Source organism: Zophobas morio, unplaced genomic scaffold, assembly GCF_036711695.1.
Source record: "Zophobas morio isolate AGI-343-1 ecotype UQ-CSIRO unplaced genomic scaffold, CSIRO_AGI_Zmor_V1 ptg000023l, whole genome shotgun sequence".
NCBI lineage: Eukaryota > Metazoa > Arthropoda > Insecta > Coleoptera > Tenebrionidae > Zophobas > Zophobas morio.
In genome coordinates, this window is record NW_026972128.1 from 742,848 (window position 1) to 763,958 (window position 21,111).

Here is a 21,111-nt window from a genome sequence, read left to right on the forward strand (position 1 = left end):
AAAGTGATTTGATTATAAAATATTGTACATCAAATTAGCTTTGAAATTTCGTGAATTTTGCTGCCTGTCACAAATCTCAATCATAACCTACTTTATATTATATTATCTATTATAACTAGGCAACCAATAATTAAAAAAAGCGGTAAATTCTTATTAATACAGACAGATTTTCCAAAGCCAACTTAATGTAGGTACGATATCTTAAATCACGTTGTACCTACTAATTCAAAGTGCTCAGCGCAACAGTTCACTTTTATACTGTCATTTCACGTTATTCGTTAAAATATACGTAATTTTTAAAATTGCTGTTGCCCTAAACATATTTCAAGATCGCGATATGATAAACACTTTTATTTATTTCAAAATGGTTGTCGATGGGTGTGAAAATTCTAAATAAAGTTGACAATACAGGGTGACTGCGAAATAAGTGCAAATATTTTAACCACGGCATCCCCCACCCTAGTAGAGCCGAAATATAGAAAAAAGAAATTAAAAATCGAATGGGGCAAAACCCCCATGAACCACCCTCGATACGAAGGCACTGAGCCACCTTGTAAACAGAGTTGGAAAAACGTTTGAATAAAAACGACCTAAACACTTTCAGTTTCAATTAAAAGTAAAACCGACTTTTTGCTGCTTATCATTCGTTCATTCATTTACTCATTCATCGTTAAAGGTCAGTGTGAAAGTTTTTTGGTAATTTTGATTCTGACGGATGTTTGGTCCTTGTCACAACGATTTTACGTTGTTTATTGGAACAGAAATAAGAGCAACTTAGAATGCTACTACCTTTTTACAAGAAATGTTGAAAATGTTGTCCTTGACTAGCAATACAGGCGTCAGAGCGTCGCAAGAGGTTTGTTCATAGGTAAAAAAACACCGGAGTAGCGGGTGTCACTTTCACTTGTTGAAGCTCTTCGATAATTTCTGGACACTGTTGATTTCCACAAACGAACTGTTTCATCCAACTGATACACATTTATCGAAAACCGTCTCTTGAAATCGTACTTGTTGACGACTACGTGGAGTTCCATCGGACAAAAAGTGAGTTACACAAGGTGGACAATCAGCGGGCTATAAACCCTGTACTTTGTCAACATGGTATGGATGTGGCCGTATTCTTTTAATGTAGAATGCACTACAAGCTGTGAAAATCCAACTTCTTCTTTCTGTCCTATCACGGCCACGATCGTGAGTTTGAGGTTGAAGGTACCATGATCTCGGAGATGCTGTACCACTGATGCACCCATTACCATATCGACACAATCTGCATGGGAAAACTGCACCCTAAACCGATTTCACCGACCGCTCGATGCTAACTGGCCCTTTTCGTGTTTTTCACGTTGCGATTAAAAAAGTGCCTGATAAAGTAACTTTTTTGGTTCTTTAACCGACTCGCTCTGTTCCATTCATTGTAGTAATTATGTAGGTCACAAAACAGTCCAGCGGCGCGTACAACAATTTACATTGAATTTCAAATAATTTTTTCTAGACACTGCTACTACTTAGGACCGTGAATTTTACCCAGTGACATAATCATATTGTGAGCTATTCCCCATTTTTTTTTTTGCATGTATTTCGCAGTCACCTTGTATATCAACTATGGCAATTTTGAAATTCTTTGTTGGTATTTCAGTTATACTGTCAGAAACACGTGTGCCGGACCGTGGTAATTTTCATCCTTTTAAATTTGTTTATTTTCACAAATTTTTATAATAAAAGCATGTCGTTTTTAAATGAAAGATAACGTAAGCCAGCTTGCGTTGTCACAGACTTACAATTCTTTGTTACATTTTTGTACCTAAATGTAAAGGCGAGTGTGCGAAATCATACCCTGTTGTGTCGAGAACCATTTTGAAATATTATAAAGCGTACCAACTGACAGCAATTTAGAAATGTACCAAATGTCTTAAAAAACAACAAGTGTCAAAGAGATATCAAAATTTAAAACTTTCAAAAGTTACATTCACCATTTATTGGAATGAGCGAAAAGAATCAAACTGTCTGTATTGTCTTGTCCATTTCTATTGAATCACGACATGTTAATTTTGCTTAAAATTTAACAATTTTTAACAGCTTTTGGTTGACTGGGAATGACGTTTAGTTAGAAAATTGTCTCAATATGGACTTATGCAAATTTACGTTCAACAAGTGGTGTCTGTATAAACATACTGTACCACGATACTTTACATAACAACAACATTGAAATAACTATTATTGACTCTGATGGTGAATAAGATGCTCTAGAAGTCTAGAAGGACCTACGTTTTCACATTTTGCTGTTATCTACCAATTATTTTATAATAAATACAAATGTTTTTCGTGATTCTGTCCTTTAAGTTCGTTTACTATATTGTAATATTTATAATAGTCTCAATTTTTTTTTGGAATAAATCTTAACGTTTTCCACTTTAAATCAATTTGCAAATAAACATGCATTTCCTACTTCCTGGGCGTATTGCAATAATTGAAATCATCCTCATCAACAACATGATGACCTCACCTCAAAACGATTCATAGCAAATGTTATTTAAATTTTATAAAATAACATACTTCTACACGAATAGGTCAGATCTTAAGGCATCCAGATTTCAGGAAAAAATTGCAACAATTGTATACCAAACTTTTACTATTTAACTTACACATATTTTTTATTATAAAGAATAATAGGATTACAAAAGTAAATTTTATAATTTTTTTGAAGAAGCTGTATTGCGCGACTGTACTTCAGGGACGAGGAAAATTCTGTCTTGAGCCAATTTGTTCAACTTCTAATAGTTCGGAAATGGTTGTATTATTATTTGAGAGATAAAATATAATTTTAACAAACGGGAATAACTGTACTCATTTTGGGTAAAAATCTATAACATATCTCAACACTCCACTTACATATTTACCTATAATAAATTAATATTTGTGCTAAGGGCTTTATCAAATCAGTACATGTCTTTGCAATATTTCAATAATCCACGGATTACCAACTTCATACGACACACTTTACCGCTAGAGCTGGTTGCCATATATAACTCCTATCAATAAACGCGTTATCTCTATCGATATTATCTCTTACAAAATAATAGATTTTATAGTTAAAACTTTCTCACTGATAATCACTAATAGATGGTCTCGAAAGCCAAATTGTATAAAAAACGGGTATTCGAGACCCCTACTAGTTGCAAAATTTATACCTTTTATCAAAAATTTGCATTTCCACTTTTTTCATCTCACTTGCAATTATCTTTTGTTTTAGTTGTATCTTTATTATTAAAGATACACGTAATCACGCAAAATATTTTTAATAAATCGAAGTATCGATTGTTTTATCGTGAATCTATATCGCGCGAAATTTAAAAAGTGATTACTCGCGCTCAGTCGATTTGTTTTGAATTAAACATAATTAGAATCGTTGATTGAATGAGTATTATTCATGACACGTATGTTGCAAAAAAAATCGTTACAATGTTGAACAAAACGCGACAAATATTTTTGCATTTTGTCGTCGTTATAAAGAACAAAAAGGGTACAAAACAAAAGCTAACAAAATTTACAACTTCAGTAAAACAAATCCAACGGCAAACCATAAAACTCGACTCAATTTTTATTTTTATCCCTTAATACCATTAGCAAATCGCTTATGCCGTCGCAATGCAGGCATATAAAAGATTGAATGAGAATAATTAAAAGTAAACATTTCCATTTTCGGGTAATAAACAACGAGTATAAAAAATTGACGTCACAAGGTTCGACACAATAAAATTCTTTTCGAACAAATCAAATAAATCACTTCCACAAAGCAAAGAAATATTTTTCTTATGACAAACAAACTTAATCTTAACTTGTTTCCATGGAAAACGAAAGTAAACATGAGATACGAGAGGCGAATAAAAGAACAGATTTATTTGCCAAATTTCTCAGAGAATAGGCTTATTAAATTTTTTATTATCATGACCTAGCAGATGTATTGGTATATATTAACTGTTGAACGGGCTTAACAACTGTTGAGTTACGATGGGTTTTGCTTGGGTGCCGGCGATGTCGCTGAAGAAGTTTAACTTTAAACATATCACTTAAGAATTGATTTCTATTGTTTTGCTTTTTTCCATTATTATGTTTCCTCCACGTTTCGCGGCTTGTACAATACGATAATGTCGATTTCCCGTTTCCGTCTGTCTGTCTATTGGCGATTTTGTTTACTACGTATTCTCCAAAACTACCGAACCTATTGCTGTGGAACTTTGAACGTATTTTAAACTACAAAATTTGTTTGTGCATATCTCATTCTCATTTCTAGACATCTTGCTTTTTGGAAAAAAGTACAAGAAGCTATCGTAAACGTAGAAAACGACTATTATTTTTAACTAAATCAGCTAATCTGTCTATTCCCTCCAAAAACTTGATGACATCGTCTCAACATTTTGCAAATTAAATCATACCTAACTGTGCGAGATACTGTGATTTATCAATATTACCATATTTTATGTTACTACTCATACTTATCCAGAGTGTCTAAAAAGGTTTAGTGATTAAACGAAAAACGAACTACTACATTTTGCCGACTTTTTACTGTTTTTATTAACATTACACCATATACATCCAAATTCATATATTTGTCCTTATTAAAAACTTGATAACCATTACAAATTTTATTTAAAAAAAAACTCACTTGCCATATATAAGGTGCTCCCCAGACAAAATTTCGCGGCCTAATATCTAGAGAACGGGCACAGATATTGAAATTCTCTAAACGCCTTTACTTTTAGCTTGAAACAGGAAGCTTAATTTAGTACATCGCAAATATGTTATGTCTTAAAAAATATTTGACAAATGTTCCTATGTATTAGTTAGTATCCAAAACCGGATACGATGAGTGGTAGAACTATGCAGACAGTTATAAGCTTTCTACTCGGCATTTTTTCTGAAAAATATTTACAGCGATAGAAAACTGTAAGCTTCAGTTCAATAATTTTCGAATGTATATTTTGAAAGCATACTTCTTTTAAATAAACGATATCAATATTTTTTCACAAATGCTCAAACTTTCCCTTGGCCCATTCGTTTCTATATATATATATATATATATATATACACCTCTGCAATAAAAAATAAATAAAACCCATCTTCCAACGTTTCCTTTCTTTTCAGATTCATACGGCTGTCCAGCAGCCAGGTTTTATTCGGGTGAAAAGAGGGTATAAACCACTAAAAGTAGAAAACCTCGTGAGAAATATACAGCCACACAGGGACCCCACTGATCCGTATTTTCCATTCCAATGGTATTTGAAGAATACTGGTCAGAACGGCGGAAAAGCTAAATTGGACTTGAACGTAGAAGCTGCTTGGGCTCAGGGAGTGACAGGAAAAAATATTACCACAGCGATTATGGATGACGGTAAGTTATTTTTTCCGTTGTTAACAACATGTTGGATGTTGTGTTTGGCGGATATCGTGCACAAATAATGTCGTTTTGATTGAATGTGGAGCTGGAATAAATTGAACGGTCACGTCGGAATTTTTAATGCATTTGTCAATGTCAGGAAAACGTTCGAGAAAAATTGATGAAAGCTGTACACGAAAAAGACAAATTTAATTAACTTCGAACGTTCCTGCTTTGTGTTAGCCGGTTAAGAACTTTACACGCTGCCACTTTAATTATTGAAGAAGGCGTTTGACACTGAAAAATTCAATTACAAAACCTTTAAAACATACTTGAAAATAAAAACAGAAAGACGTACCCTATTTATTAGAAATTTTAAAATTTTTAATTAAATGGATAAGAAAATTATAAAGTAAAAAAGCTTTTCTAAGTTTATTTGATAAAAAATTGACATGTGGAGTTTCATAAAGCAAGTACAATGACTTTACACAGAACGTAATTATTAATTTTAGCAAAAGTTCATTATGTATATTTTCTAAAGGACACAACGTAATGATGGAGTGCAAATTATTTTGTTATAAATAACACTGATAATCTTACAATTTTAAATGCGAATTTTACCAGAGTATCAGATTTATAGTTGAAATACGTAATTTTTGTATAAAAATGAAAGTGAAATATAGTTTTCAATCGAACACAACACAGAAAGAATAAGAAATATAAAAAGAGCATCACGGACTCGCATAGGGTAGCGTCATAAAAATATGATACACCTAATAAAATTATTGGAATATTTAGTTCGCATAAAAAGTTAAAGGATAAAACACATAAAAATATTTTTCTCCAACCGTCATTAAAGCATGACGTTTTTTGACTATCAGGGATCTCTAAGGTTAACATTTTCTTTACTGAGATAATAAAAGATGGCATCCTAGCAACAAACAAGTCATTTTTTATCTTAGAAGCTAAAGTGTTACTTTTACTAATAATGTTTGAAAATTTTCCATGACTACATCGAAATAGGCTACTTTATTTTCCAACGAGTTTTTGGTTAATTTTAATTGTTCAAAAGCAGAAACGAAATAGTTTCGTGATTGCGGTTGGAGAAAAAATAGTATATATTATTCGGTTCTAAAGTGTCTTTTTTTGCCTCGCAATGATTGCTTTCGCTCGGCTACGCTTCGCTCCGCCTCGCAAATGAAATCATTGCTCGTCAAAAAAATTGGTCTAAAGAGTTTAAACAGTACTTCCCTCGCTGTCGGAAACGTGGCGACTGCATGTCTATTATGTTTTTTTTTCGCAGTAGATTTCAGTATTTTTTTTGAGTCACCTGGTATATGCAAATTCAAAAAATATGAATGGAATGATAAATTACAAGTACAGACTCATCACATTTTGTATATTTTAGATAGGATTTATTCGGCAAACTTTTGAGCTGACGTCATCAGTTTTTTGTAGAAGATAACCAAATATATTTTGACTAAAAATTTATTATGCTCTTTATAACCTTTAAACATTTGCAAGATTTCAAAACATTCGGTTCTGGAGTTCCTGATTAAATCAATAAAATACATTTAGCCATTCATTAATATTTTGGGGCACCCTGTATATGCAAATCCAAAAACTATGAATGGAATGATAAATCACAAGAAAAGACTAATCATATTTTGTACATTTTAGATAGGATTTATTTATCAAAATTTTGTGGTGACGTCATACATTTTTTAGGGGGATGAGCAAATACATTTTGATCAAAAACTTACCATGCTTATGATAACTTTAAAACACCTTCAAGATTTCAAAGCATTCGGTTTTGTAGTTCCTGAGTGAATCAGTAAAATAAATTTACGCATTCATTAATTTTTTTGAGTCACCCTGTATATACAAATCCAAAAATTATGAATGGAGTGATATATCACATGCAGAGATTCATCATATTTTGTACATTTTACATAGGATTTATTTGGCAAACTTTTGAGCTGACATCATCAAGTTTTTGTAGGGGATAACCAAATATATTTTGAGTAAAGATTTATGATGTTCTTTATAGCCTTAAAACATCTGCAACATTTCAAAACATTCGGATTAGCAGATTCAAAATTAAATTGCAAAATGTTGTTTTATAATTTTGTTTTTTTTTTCCAAAAATCTGGACGTTTCGGGTAAAAACTCAATTCGGAGTCGTAAACTACATGTTTAGGACTATATTATTTTATACAATTTAAAACCCATTTACTATGTACAATTTTGAAGTGACGTCATCATATTAGTGGTGGGGATGATTAGACAAATTTTGGTTAGCGTTTTACCATCTACATGATATTCCTAATATAACTACAAAATTTCACAACAATCGGTCCAGTACTTTCGGAGATTATCTGTCTAATAAAAATCCGGGACGGCAGACAGACGGACACATGGACAGACAGACGGAAATGGGAGACCTATTTCTTCGTCTTCTAGGGGTCATGAAAGATCGAGAAAACGTAAAAGTAGAGAGTCGGCCGACGGACTCGATTACAATACTTCCTTTGCTTACGCTCGGGAAGTAAAAAGATACACTTTAGAACCTAATAATGTAATATACTATTAGTACATACATAACTATTATTTGTGCTTTTATTTTAATAATTGTAAATTAACAAGGTATGGGAGGGGTGTGGAGAATAGAGTTTACTATCATGACTTTAGTTAATGAAATGTGAAAATACGTTGCCCCTGTCACTTATTTCCCTAGACTGAAGTCATCTCCACAAATGAAAGGAAAATTTAAATTAGAACTTCAAGAAAAGCACTGACGCACCCGTGAGTTCTTCTCGTCAGTTTCTCTTTAGCATAAAATCTAAATTTGATACAAAAGCGAGTGTGCGATGTCGCTAGCTCTATGTAATCTGAAGCTGACAAAGTGAATTTAAATAGTTAAAATTTACATTAAGAAAGCTTCTAATAAACAACTTGTGTTAATTCCTTCTTATATACAAAATTAATCAACAGTATCTTGTAAATCCGACAGTATTATCTTTCTCAATAGACTCTTAACGGAATATTTTAATGTAACATAAAGCACTTGCGTTATTATTAAGAGAAAATATTAAGATCTTGTTGATAAATATATTAACAAAACTAAAAAGGAAATTATGCCCTCCAGCAGACAAATTAAACGTAAATGTTTGCACAGTAATCGAGAGAATCGTAGCTCTTTTAACTTCCATTAAATTAAAAAGATTAATATAATTTTACATTCAAGTTGGCAGGATTTGATTAAAAAAAATCCTAAAAGATAATATACAATTCTTAGCTTAATTAACATGCACGGTTCGCTTTCTCCAAGAAAATATGTCCCAACAGAGTCGTCCAAAACACTAGACTGTAGGGATTTTTCACGATAAAAGTAAGTTTAAACGGGATTTTTCATAAATGTATGTAGTAAATACGTAATAAGGATATAGAAGATATTCAGAAAAAAAAAATAAGGGCGAGTAAGCACCAACTTGGAAAATATCCTATAAGTCCATTAATTTATTATGTTTACATAATCCGGGTACAGTACAATTTACTTTATCAAGGTCGGTTAAATTGGAAACAGCAGCGTGTATTATGGCTATTAATAATCTAGCACAAATTGCAAATTTGGTTTAACAGGGTATAAAAAGGCGTTTTTTAAAGTTTTTGAATCATAAATAAAAGTTCGTTTTGCTATGTTACGGACGAAGAGAACGTGGAGAAAAGTAGAATTTTCTGCATCCCTATAGCAAACAAAGTTTAGAGACACCTTTGAAAATCACTGAAAGCATCCTCGCGCTCAGAGAATACAACATTGAAAATTAATTAAACAAACAGTGTACTCTTGAACGCTTTAAAACCATTGTTTAAGTTTGCTAGGTTGAGGTTTCTCCAGACAAGCAACGAACCTTCCCAAATAATTAATTAGGCGAAAGTCTTCCGGAAAGCCGACAGAATTCGTGAGTCGAACAAAATAAATGAGTTGTTACAGTTTACAAATTATTCGTACACAGATGTTTCGCGTGAAATTCAAATTGTTCACTCATTTGAGTTATCTTAAACGATGCAAGTCCAAACTAGTGCGTGTACCGAGAAAGCAATAAAAACACGATCAATATGCATTTTTTAAGATTTTTTGTCTTTGATCGCTGCATTTCAAAGTCAAACTTGCAAATCTGACCAAATTAAAATCAAAGACAAATCTTGAAAAATCCATGGCTGCTTTAATCGTGTTTTTTATTTGCTCTCTCAGTATAACTTCTGTAGTCGTAGATAAAATTTTGTCTGTTAACTTATTAAGTATTATCATATCATATTATGTAGTCTGACTACACAAACTCGTTATGCTCCAACGTCGTACTCGTAGGTGCTTTTACTCCACTTGCTGCGTAAACAACTATTACAATTTCTATAAAATATTTCTGACAACTTAAATAGTCGGAAGGTCTCGCTGTAATTGTAATATTAAGCCGGGTGTGTAAACAGTCAACGAACAAAATTGTTACCATTAAGCTAATAACGAAAATTTTCATTTTCTTTGTCTTTAAGAGACTATAAAGTTTCAGACTGAAATTATGTAAATCAACGACAATTATTAGATTTTCTTTTAATATTATGTCAAAGGTATGACCCCAAATTTTTATTCTCCTGGCTGTTTTATTGATTAGTGTGTATATGCAAGAAACTATAGATATTAAATCTGATTTAAGGATTAAATTACCACCTCGTGTCATGTACAATTTCGTTAATACCTGGTTTTCCAACTCTTATACATGAATAATTAATTACCTTGTTAATTACTCAAAGAATATGTATTTTAAGTTTTGTACTATTTACATACTTAAAAACATGTAGCTCCAATTTAAATCTGATACAACTAAATCAAACTTAGTAATAACGAACATCGCATGTTATTTGTACCTATTTGGTTAATAAATTAATATTCTGGACCTGCAAACAGTTAAAGTTTTATGAGTAGGGCCCGGACTTTGGGTTTTTTGCCTTTTTGTTCCTTTTTAAGGCATTTACATAAAACTTAGATATAAATGTGTTTCACAAAAAATAACGTTATTTGAGCCTATTTTGTAATTGCCTAATTACCTAAAATAAGAGTATGTGACCTAAAACTGATTTTTGTGACCTAATAGGACGTTTTAGGTCACAAAAATCAGCTTTAGAGTCTAAACTTGCTCTTTTGCGGTAATTTCACGAACATCCACACAATGGGTGAGCCGAAAGCAAACCTTTCCAGAAAACAACACCAATAAAATGCGGCAGCTCTTTGGAAGACGTCTTGCGCCTTTGCTTTCGATTGTAATACTTTATCTTACAAACAAGTTTGTAACACATTTTTATTAGTAGTTTTGTAAATACACTTCCGCTTGCCATATTTCTGACGTTCTGTTAAAATTGTGTCGTGGTGTAAGTTTCATGTTCACTTGTGAAATATTATTAAACATCGTAGCGCCTAAAGAAAAAACCTCTAACACGGTTAAGATTAACCGTGAATGATTCCAATATATGTATATAAAATTGCCAACAATGCAAGCGGATTATTCTGTAAAGCATGTGGCAAAGTGGTAAGCATTAATTGCGATTTTCATCAATTTGTTGTTGCTTAAATTACATACTACGAGTATATTTTAATTTTAATGTTAAATATTCAAGTTGAAGTGTGCAAAGATGTCTGATTTGGAACAGCATAAACAAGGAGACATTCACAAAAAGAACGTAAAGAACCCATTGCATCAAAGTTCAGTATACCAACAATCTACTTCTGGGACAGCAAACCGGGAAATTAATTTGGAAATGTGCAACGCGCTAATTGCTCCGATTACATCAGTTGATGTAGAAAGATCTTTTTGATATTTAAAAAATATTTTAGCAGATAATTGCACATCAATGACATGTGAAAATCTAGGGCGATATATAGTTTGTCATGCGAATGCTCGCTTGAATAAATTATTTATTATAGTATTATATTCAAATCTTTAAATAATAATTAAATATATGTATTGTGTTAATTAATATTGTGAATAACTGTTAAATAATATAAAAACTAAAAAAAAAACGTTTCAAGTGCTTTGAAATTTTGAAGATTTCAAATTGGTATCAACCTATTTGAACCTATTTCAACATTTTTAAAATCTAATTTGAAGTTTTTTAAAGCCTATTTTAGGCGCCTTTTTCCTCATTTTTTGTGACCTAAAATCCGGACCCTATTTATGAGTTCATAGTTAACCTTGAACATTTCGATTAGAACGTTTCACGAAACTGCGGTTTACTATTTTTTTTTTTTTTAATAATAATAATAGTACCGTTTATTGTCCAAACAGAACCTTGTTCCAATTACAGGACAACTAAGAAAAAAAAAACAATAAATACATTAAACAAACCTCACATTTCCTACACTGACTTAACATTGGTGTATTTATTCTACTTCTACTTTACAGAAACATTCTAAAATACTTTTGAGTTTGCCATGGTTTATATCACAGTCGGCGAATATCTTGTTAAACAAATTACACATTGAGTATATCGGCGATTTTATCAACAAATTGGTTCGAGGCGTCTTCAACTGAAATGTGGGAGTGCTTCTACCTTGATAACTCGGGATCCTATAGTAGATTTCTTCAAGAATGTCTGGCGCGTCAATCCTGTTGTGTAAAATATTGTACAGAAATTTTATAGACGTCCTTTCTCTTCTTATTCTTAATGGTAAAATTTGGAACCTTTTCAGCAATTCAGATTGAGGACAACCACTTCCAGGATAGACTTTGTTACATTTGTATGCCAGAAATTTTAAATAGCGTCTCTTCTGTATTTTTTTCAAGTTGTCAATATAGACATCGTATATTTTTGAGGATTTTACGTAAAACAGCATTCTTTCCAAAATGGTGAACAGTTTATTACACGTTAATTTAGTATCTTTCATATTTTTCCATACTTATTAACTCACTTAATGCTATGCTTTTCTATCGGTCAAATTGAGTCATTTATTAATTCGTTTTTTACAACGCTCTTTAACCTGTTTGCCGATACTGCTAATCCTATTCCACATTTTATTCCCTTATGTATCATTTGCACACATTTTTAGTTTCTGTGATATCTACAGTTTGTATCCAATCTTTGATAACTTTTCTTCTAGTATGTGACCGTGCACACTAGGCTAGGTTCAAAAGTTTAATATTTTTTGCTTGTAATTTTTAGTCAGTTGTTATTGATTAATAAAAGTTAATAAACATGTCTTGAAACCCTTTAATACGGACTTCGCCACAGTGGTGACCTCGACGTGATGAAAGACGACGCACCTCAAAACACTGATAGTACTGATACAATGGGTGTGATTTTCTCTCCAAACCTATATCTGAGACACCGTACACCGCACTGATTTAAAAATCGTCTAATTCAAGAGTTTGAAGAATTCTACCTTCTCAGGGAAATGCGCACACTGGTCGGAACGCAAGTGCAGGACGAGTTTTTGAGAACCATGTTTATGCAACGATTACCGGTCTGTGTCAGATCCATTCTGGCTTCCAGTAACAAGAGTTTTAGTCCAGTCAAATTAACAATCAACCTCGGAATGAGAGATAATAAGCTGAATTTTCGTGTATACCTTCATTTTGGCGTCCTAAAAGTTGTCTCAAAAGTCTCATAAAATCTCGTGTCTGCGTCGTAAGTTATTCAAGGTCAAAGGTCAAGTAAAACAGTTTTTTGCGATTATCTCGGTTGCTATTGCTCCAATGATGTTAACATTTATCAAGAGACCAAATCACCAACAACAAATTTCTTGACACGGGGACAGACGAGTCAATAAGAAGCACGGAACCTGTCACCAAAGTGTCAAAACCAAAAACGACAGCTGTATGCATCCAACGGTTTACTAATTGAAACTTTTGGAGAAATTTTGCTCTCCACGACTGGTCTCCCAGTGCGTGCTAAATCCAGACGACTGACTCCTACTAAACTCAAACAAACACCCCTGCAATTTCAGCTTTTGATAGACATGGGTATTTGCAGAATTTCTAATAGCCCATGGGCCAGTCCACTTTACCTTGTTAGCAAAAAGATTTAGTACATGCGGAAACTATCGCGCATTAAACGCTATCACCGCACCCGACCGCTACCCAATACCTCATCTGCAGGACTTCAATTGCCAACTATCTGGTAACAAAAATTCTCTAAATTGGACTTAGTACGTGCTTATTACCATGTCCCCATAGCACCAGAAGATGTTCAAAAAACCGCTGTAACAACTCTATTTGGATTATTGGAATTCACAAGACTTCCGTTTGGACTTCGGAACGCAGCTCAATCATTTCAACGTTATCTACACAGCATGTTGGGTGACTTCGCCTACAGTTACACAAACGACATCCTGATCGCATCTGAGAATGAAACTGAATATGAGATTCACCAGAGTTTTTAGGCGACTTTCAGAAGCTGGTATAAATCTCAACCTGTCAAAATGCATATATGGTGCTTCAGAAGTTTCTTTACGTGGATATCAAGTATCAGCTGCAGGCATCGCTCCTCTGGCAGACAGAATCAGAGCAATAAACGAAGTCCAAGATCATCAACTATCGTCCTGTTTAAACTCTGCAAAAACACTAGGAAAAAGAACAAACGGCAAGTAATTTGGAGTAACGAAGTCGTATCAGCATTTGAGGAGCTAAAAACAATTAGCAAACGCGACACTTTTGGCCCACCCAGCTGGTTACCTTTCTCTTCAAATGGTTGATGCATCAGACCTCGTTATTGGTGGTGCCCTTCATCAGCTTAACGGGGAAACTTTAGAACCTCTCGGGTTTTTCTCTAAGGCTCTGTCTCCCACTCAACAGAAATATAGTACCTACGATGGGGAGCTTTTAGCCACATACTCCACTATCAAACATTTTCGTTATTGTCTAGAGGCACGAAATTTCATTTGTACACTGATTACAAACCGTTAACTTTTGCGTTTCAACAAACAGCGACAAAACTACGCCAAGACAACTACGTCACCTCGACTTCATAGGTCAATTTACAACAAACATAAGATACCTTCCAGGTAAAGACAATATTTTTGCTGATTTTTTCTCCAGAACTGTTTCGTCAATCTCTAACACCGCCACAATGTCTTTGAAAAACATAGCCAGACTTCAAGCATCAGATCTCGAGCTTAGATTCCTAAAAGAAAGCAATAGCACTTCACCGCTCTTCACCACAATCACACTTCCTGACGGTACCGAGCTTACTGTCGTTGCATCAACATACAAAGTGAGGTCCTACTTGCCATTGGAAATGCGAAGACACATCTCAGAGAAAAGACGTCCGTGCATGGGCCAAAACTTGCATTCCTTGCCAACGTGTCAAAGTTACAAGACATACTAGAAGTCAAATGGGGGAATACCCAGAAGTAGTTAACAGATTTTCGCATCTACGTATCGACATTGTTGGACCCTCACCTCCGTCCAATAAGTTTAGAAATCTACTAACGATGATAGACAGATATTCACGATGTCCCGAAGCAGTACCAATTAACGACATAACGGCCGAAAATGTTGCTACAATGCTAGTATCGAGACATGGATTTCTCACTTTGGCATACCGAAATTTGTAACTATAGACAGAGGTGGGCAGTTTGATTGCAAACTCTTTGATAATTTGACTGCATTACTCGACATAAGCCATATCAAGACCACAGCCTACTATCCTGCTGCAAATGACAAAATAAAGCGATGGCACCGCTGCACAGTGGGACGAAACTGAAAATACATGGTCAAAATTGTGAAAAATTAACATCTGTTTTTCTAAATAATATTACCTGCTCTGAACGCCCAAATGTCTGAGAGATTATGTACAATTAGTTATTGCTGGTTGTAAAATTGTTTATTCACAATCGGTATGTACGTACGGTCCTGGACAGTGAATTTCGTCCACCCAATTTCTTTGACAGAAAATAACTCTAAATTAGACCTTAGATCTTTCTAACCTTTTTTTGTCATTTTGATATAAAGCGGCAAACTAATTTACATTTGTCTTTCATAGCACTTCTGAGAAGTTGAAAAAGTAAAGTAAAACAGGTACGACACCGTCTAAATTTAGTAGCTAAGTTTTCGCTTTAAATAACTCCTAATAAACATGCACTCCAATGAAGCTAATTGTTATCTGCTGGTAATTAAGCCTGCTATCATACCTGCTTCTCGGATTAGAAATCAATGCAAGACCAAACAGAAAACAATTTCAAATTATAAAAGAAACTCAAAAAACTTTATTATATACAGCACAGGTAGGCGTTTAGAATACAACAGTCAAATATTCTATTTTTCTGGCACGTGTAACATGACCCTACAGAAATCCATGAGCACATGTTGACAGATGTTTCGCTTTGTTGACATGTTTGAAGATTACATCGTATGTTTCGAGGCCTGTATACTTTTAAGTTGCAATTTGGCAAGATTGAAAGATTTTGTCGTTTGAGAAAATAACTCCAACACTCTTCAGCCTACACGAGTTGTTGTAAAACAAACCCAATCTCTATACTATATGGTTTCCAAGTCCTCGTTCCCTAATGCGTCGTCAGGCAGTTCTTGCTGATGAATGATGATCTACAGCTTCAATTGCAGTTGTAAATGGCATGTTTTTCACAACTTGAACGACCACATGACTTTCACCAACCGTGGTGATGCGACGGCGACGCCGACGTGGCAATACTTACCTGGACGGGGATCAAGTTGCCCGCCTTTTCTCCATTTTTTTATACGATAACTAACACTAGTCCGCGATAAGCCCAAAAATGTAGCGACATCCCGTCTTGGCAAAGGGATGTTATTTTACCTTCATTAAAATAACTAATCGATGGCAGGTTCGGAGCTAAATTAAATCTGACAATACTTACGTCAGTCATCATGATAATTCATCATGACAGTAAAGCACCGACTACAGTGAATTTTTGTGAATTCGCGTAAATTGTGTGGACGAAATTCACTGTCATTTGCCAACTTTTTTGAAGTTTGAAAGTGAGCAATTTTTTGTCATCTTTACGAACCTCGTCGGAGGTCGGCAAATTTTTTGCGAACCTCCACGCCAGTGAAAGCTTGATTTCTGTAGTATTGTTTCATTTTCAAATAAATTGTTCCTTAGATAAACACCCATTTCTACCCCAGCGTATGGTTGGAAAACAACCTAAATAAAGCTACAGGTGCCCATAACAAGTCTGAAGACATTTTATTTAGCGTATTTGCCTCAAACAATTTAATAATTTCCATTTATTTTTATTTATAATGATTGTGAATAAAATAGTATACATACACTCGGTGGACGTGTTTCATTCCCGTCTCACGCCTGTTGTTGACCTCGACGCTACGCGTCTCGGTCCAACAATCTGGCGTTCGACGGTAATGAAACACTTCCCGCCTCGGTATGTAATATACTATTATTACACTCACGATCACGACAAAGAAAATTTAATTCTTGAATTGCGGAAAACTGATAGACGGATGTATTCTAAATTTTTCTCAAGACTTGACAAGTGTAGGAGACATAAAGAGCGACTTTTTAAGCAAAATGCCTTATGGTTGGCGGCACAGGAGGAGTTAGTATCTTTGAGAGCAGAGACTCCTTCTATGTCTGTACCTTCGACATCTAAACCTTCAATATTTTCTCTAGTGGGCCGTCCTATAGTGTAATTTGAAGTTTACACATAAAAAAATGGCAAGTAAAAACCGCTGACAAGGCAGGTGTAGAAGTACGACAAAGAAATTCAAGAAGAATTTCATAGTAAACTTGGGTTGATTGTGGACCAACCGCGGGCAGGAGGGAGCGGAACATCTAATGATGGGAACACTGCAAGGCGATTTTTTGATACTCCTAAAATTTCAGCACAGATCACTGAAGTATAGGAAAATTTAATCTGCAGATTTTCTGTGATTTTTAAAGCAATTGCTTTTGGAGAAGAAATACAATTAGCAGCATACAATGCATATCCCATTGAAACAGCGAAAATGTTTTTCGAGGAATATGGATGGTTTAACATGCCTATGACGGTACATAAAGTTCTAATTTATGGGACAATTATTATTTTGTCAACTTTCCTTCCTATCGGGCAGTTAACAGAGGAGGCACAGGAGTCTAGAAATAAAGATATACGAAAATAACAGCAATATCATACGCGGAAATCTTCCAGAATAAACAGCAATCAGGATCTTTTAAATAGGCTTCTTCTGTCATCTGATCCCTTAATAACTTCTTTAAGGAACGTCCACACAAAGAAAATTTAAAAAGTACTACCAGAAGTTCATCAACTTTTAAAAAACGATTTAGAAGAAAGTGATACCGAGGAAGCAGAAGCGACAGTTTCATCTCATGAAACAAATAGTGAAATCTGTTTCGAAAGTGATGAAATTTAATAATTAAATATATATTTCTCAAGCAGGCTGGTTATTTTTTTGTTTCGATTGTTTCTTAATTCTTTTTATATTAATAATGATTATTATTAAACACTAACAACTTTTAAATATGAAAATGTTTTCTTGTATTTTAATTATTTATTTTATTACCACATTTCAGTAAATTTTCGATCACCAAGTTAGCAAACCATGTTTTAATACAAAACCAATGCAATTTGATTAAGATCTAAAGTTTTTTAATACATTTAGGCACTCTTAAAGCTCAGTTAACCGACAAGTGGACTGAGAAACTGTCATTGGTGCTGATAGGTCTACATCATTCCCAAACATGAAGTACCACCAGCCAAAATGATTTATGGTACACCTATACGATTACCGGCAGATTTTTTACAGACACAATTTCAAGAAAAGAAGTCGACCCGAATATCTTCTTACACTAAGAGAGCATATGAGGTGTCGACAACCTATTAACGAGGCGCACCACGCTTCACTGAAAATCTTTGTTTACAAAGACCTCCGTAATTCAATACATGTCTTTTTACGACATGATGCCATTCGGAAGCCTCTACAACCCACTTATGATGGACCCTTTAGAGTAGTTAAACGAATAGATAAGACTTTCACGATTGATGCTTCTACAGGACAGAAGAACGTGTCAATTGATAGCGTGCCTATCTCTTATAAACACTGGGCGGAAAAATATCTTACGGATGCAATTCCCCAGTTGAAGCAAGGTGTGTTTTACGGCGAGTAGCGGGGACGCTTTGATCTGGTCCACAAGGTCGTAGCCAGTGCGTCGCTTGGAGTGTTTACAGCTTGTTAAAAAACTACTTCTATATTACTATATTACTTCAAATAAAAATACTCGATGCCCTTTTTAATTTTTCAAACACAGGACCACAGATTTGTGATCTTGAAATGTTATATTATGTTGATATAGTCCAAAAGAAAAATATATTTGTAATCAAACTATCGCCGCGACAGCACTGGATCGAGCGTATGAAACACAATTCCGCGCGTTGCTTATAAAACTGCGCCGACGCTACAACACCAGGATCAAAACAATCTAATCCGAATAAATTACCCACACATATCACAACACGCTTTGGCCGCACGATGCACTTTCCTAAGAAATTTTTGCAGTTTTTGGGGAGGGAGTGTGTGGTGACATCTGATAAACACAAATACGACGTCAGTAAACCAGTGCTGACATGGGAGTCAGTTAATTAATCTTTTTAAAAATTAATGATTCGGTTTGTAATTAAGCAGTTGCTGCAACAAGGTTTTGATGAATTATTTATGAGCAGGGCCATATCCTGAATTTAAATCGATTAAGATTTTATGTCTTGGTTCCTCTGGAAATTTATCACTAAATCTATACATATATACAATATAACTATCGACTTCCAGCCCTTCATTTTTGCGAATTCCGACCAGCATCAGATAATATTAAAGCAGAAGACCCCCGAAAACAAAGTCGACTACACAAACACTTTGCTCTGTTTTTAAAAATGTTGCAGTTATATGTTGAAAATGTGTTGAATCTAATCGTATTCACTCCAAAGTAGCATTTTTATTGAATCATGATTGAGTCGTATTTTAAAAAAAGAGCAGAACGTAAACGCTGTAGTTGATTCAGGCGGCTTGAGATGAATTCCGGGAACAATTTCCAACAACATCACCGAGTATGCCAATTTTTTGCAACTCATGAAAACGATGTATCACAAAATTTCATGAAACTTCGTCTATACAACAAAAGAAGGAAAGTGGCAGGTGGAAAGATAAGAGAACTCTAGAAAATATTGGAAATTTTAGATAGATAAATGATATGGAATGAAATTATCGTATGGAACTTGCTGAGCAATATTGCGAAAAGAATGGGTACTGTTTCTTTATCGTGACGCGTGCAACAATTGTATGAAGCCAATATTCCAGCTAGGATTGACTATTGTCAATACTTTTTGGACAAATTTTATGGCCGGTGTTTAAAGAAAACTTTTTTTTACAGACAGGCGCTGATTTCATTTGAGTGGCTACATTAACTCTCAAAATATGAGAATAGGTTGAATATGTTGAGATTCCTCTTTATTCTCAAAAAATTGATGTTTGGGCTGCAATTAGCCAACGACGGATAGTAGGGCCTATATTGTTTAAAGGTAATCATGACAATAACAATCGTGTAATTAACTGCCCCATTCAATGTAATTTGGGAGATTTTACACCACAACTTCACGATGATGAAATAGAAATAGATTATTTTCAACAAGACAAGGGGATACAGCTTGAACCACAATAGCAATCTTACGGGAATTTTTTAACAACCGAATCACTAATTCAAATACAAAGAATATCTGTCTTCGTAGACCGAGGCTCCTACAAGGCCCCTTTTAAATAACACTATTTATCGAACACCTGTCAACAGTTTAGAGGAATTAAGGTTAAAAATAACAAAATAAATTAACGGCGTACAATGCGTACATATGTAGAGATGTTGAGGCATGAGATCGATGACGTTAAATGAAGAGCTCTTTCATGCCTACAACAAATTGGGCACCATTTCAGCATTTACTGTAATTTAATTTCACTTATTTAAGGGCAGGTTTTACTCAAGCCATTCATTCGTTTCTCGAACTGTGAAGTCAGTGAATTCTGAGGTACGTAAAAATTTTCGACTATTTTTAACCATTAATAAATCAATGATTCGAAAAATCATAACCCATTGCACGGGCTACTTTCCGTGTGGGTAAAACCTCCTCTTAATAAAATGGATTAATCTTATACCAATTTTCCTTGTAACCCCACACTTATGTTATTAAAAATCTTATTAAGAAGTGTCTCGCCACACTTTTGTTTTTACCTTTGTCATTTTTTGACATCTATCAGTGTGATTTATTATTCAGTAATCACCGATATGCTAAATCCTGTCCAAAGATGACTCGAATACAAATTACGTTGCTCGCGGTTTACTTACCACAAATTAATTATTACAGACGAAGTAATTTCTATGACATATCTATACGATATGGGTAACATGAAATTATGCGGTGCACACAATTCTCAAACATAGATTAAACTATGCACTCAGCCAAACGTCTTCAAGTAATTTCGAGAGATATCGCAAACGATAAGGCAAGATTTCACTATTATGGAACAAGCAAAGATAATTTACCGACTCAGCCACATTCTGTTGTTCAAAGAGTCTCCTGGGATTCCATCAGAAATTAGAGCCATGTCTGTTAGACTTTCATTACTTAGCGCTGCTTTGAATATTAAATTCGGTGCATTTTTTTATCTCCTACTTCGATTATGCGAACAAACAAGGCAGAAAGCTCTCGCTGTTGTCAC

The 21,111-nt window shown here is 34.3% G+C and overlaps 1 protein-coding gene across 2 annotated transcripts in view; it reads left to right on the top strand.

The window, feature by feature from the left end:
• LOC135134146 (neuroendocrine convertase 2) overlaps positions 1-21,111 on the top strand; it is a 138,770-nt gene that overhangs the window by 75,954 nt on the left and 41,705 nt on the right. For both annotated transcript variants that reach the window (XM_064062766.1, XM_064062765.1), the window contains exon 3: positions 5,143-5,389. In XM_064062766.1, coding sequence (XP_063918836.1) covers positions 5,143-5,389 — 247 coding nt within the window. The remainder of the gene's footprint in view (positions 1-5,142; positions 5,390-21,111) is intronic.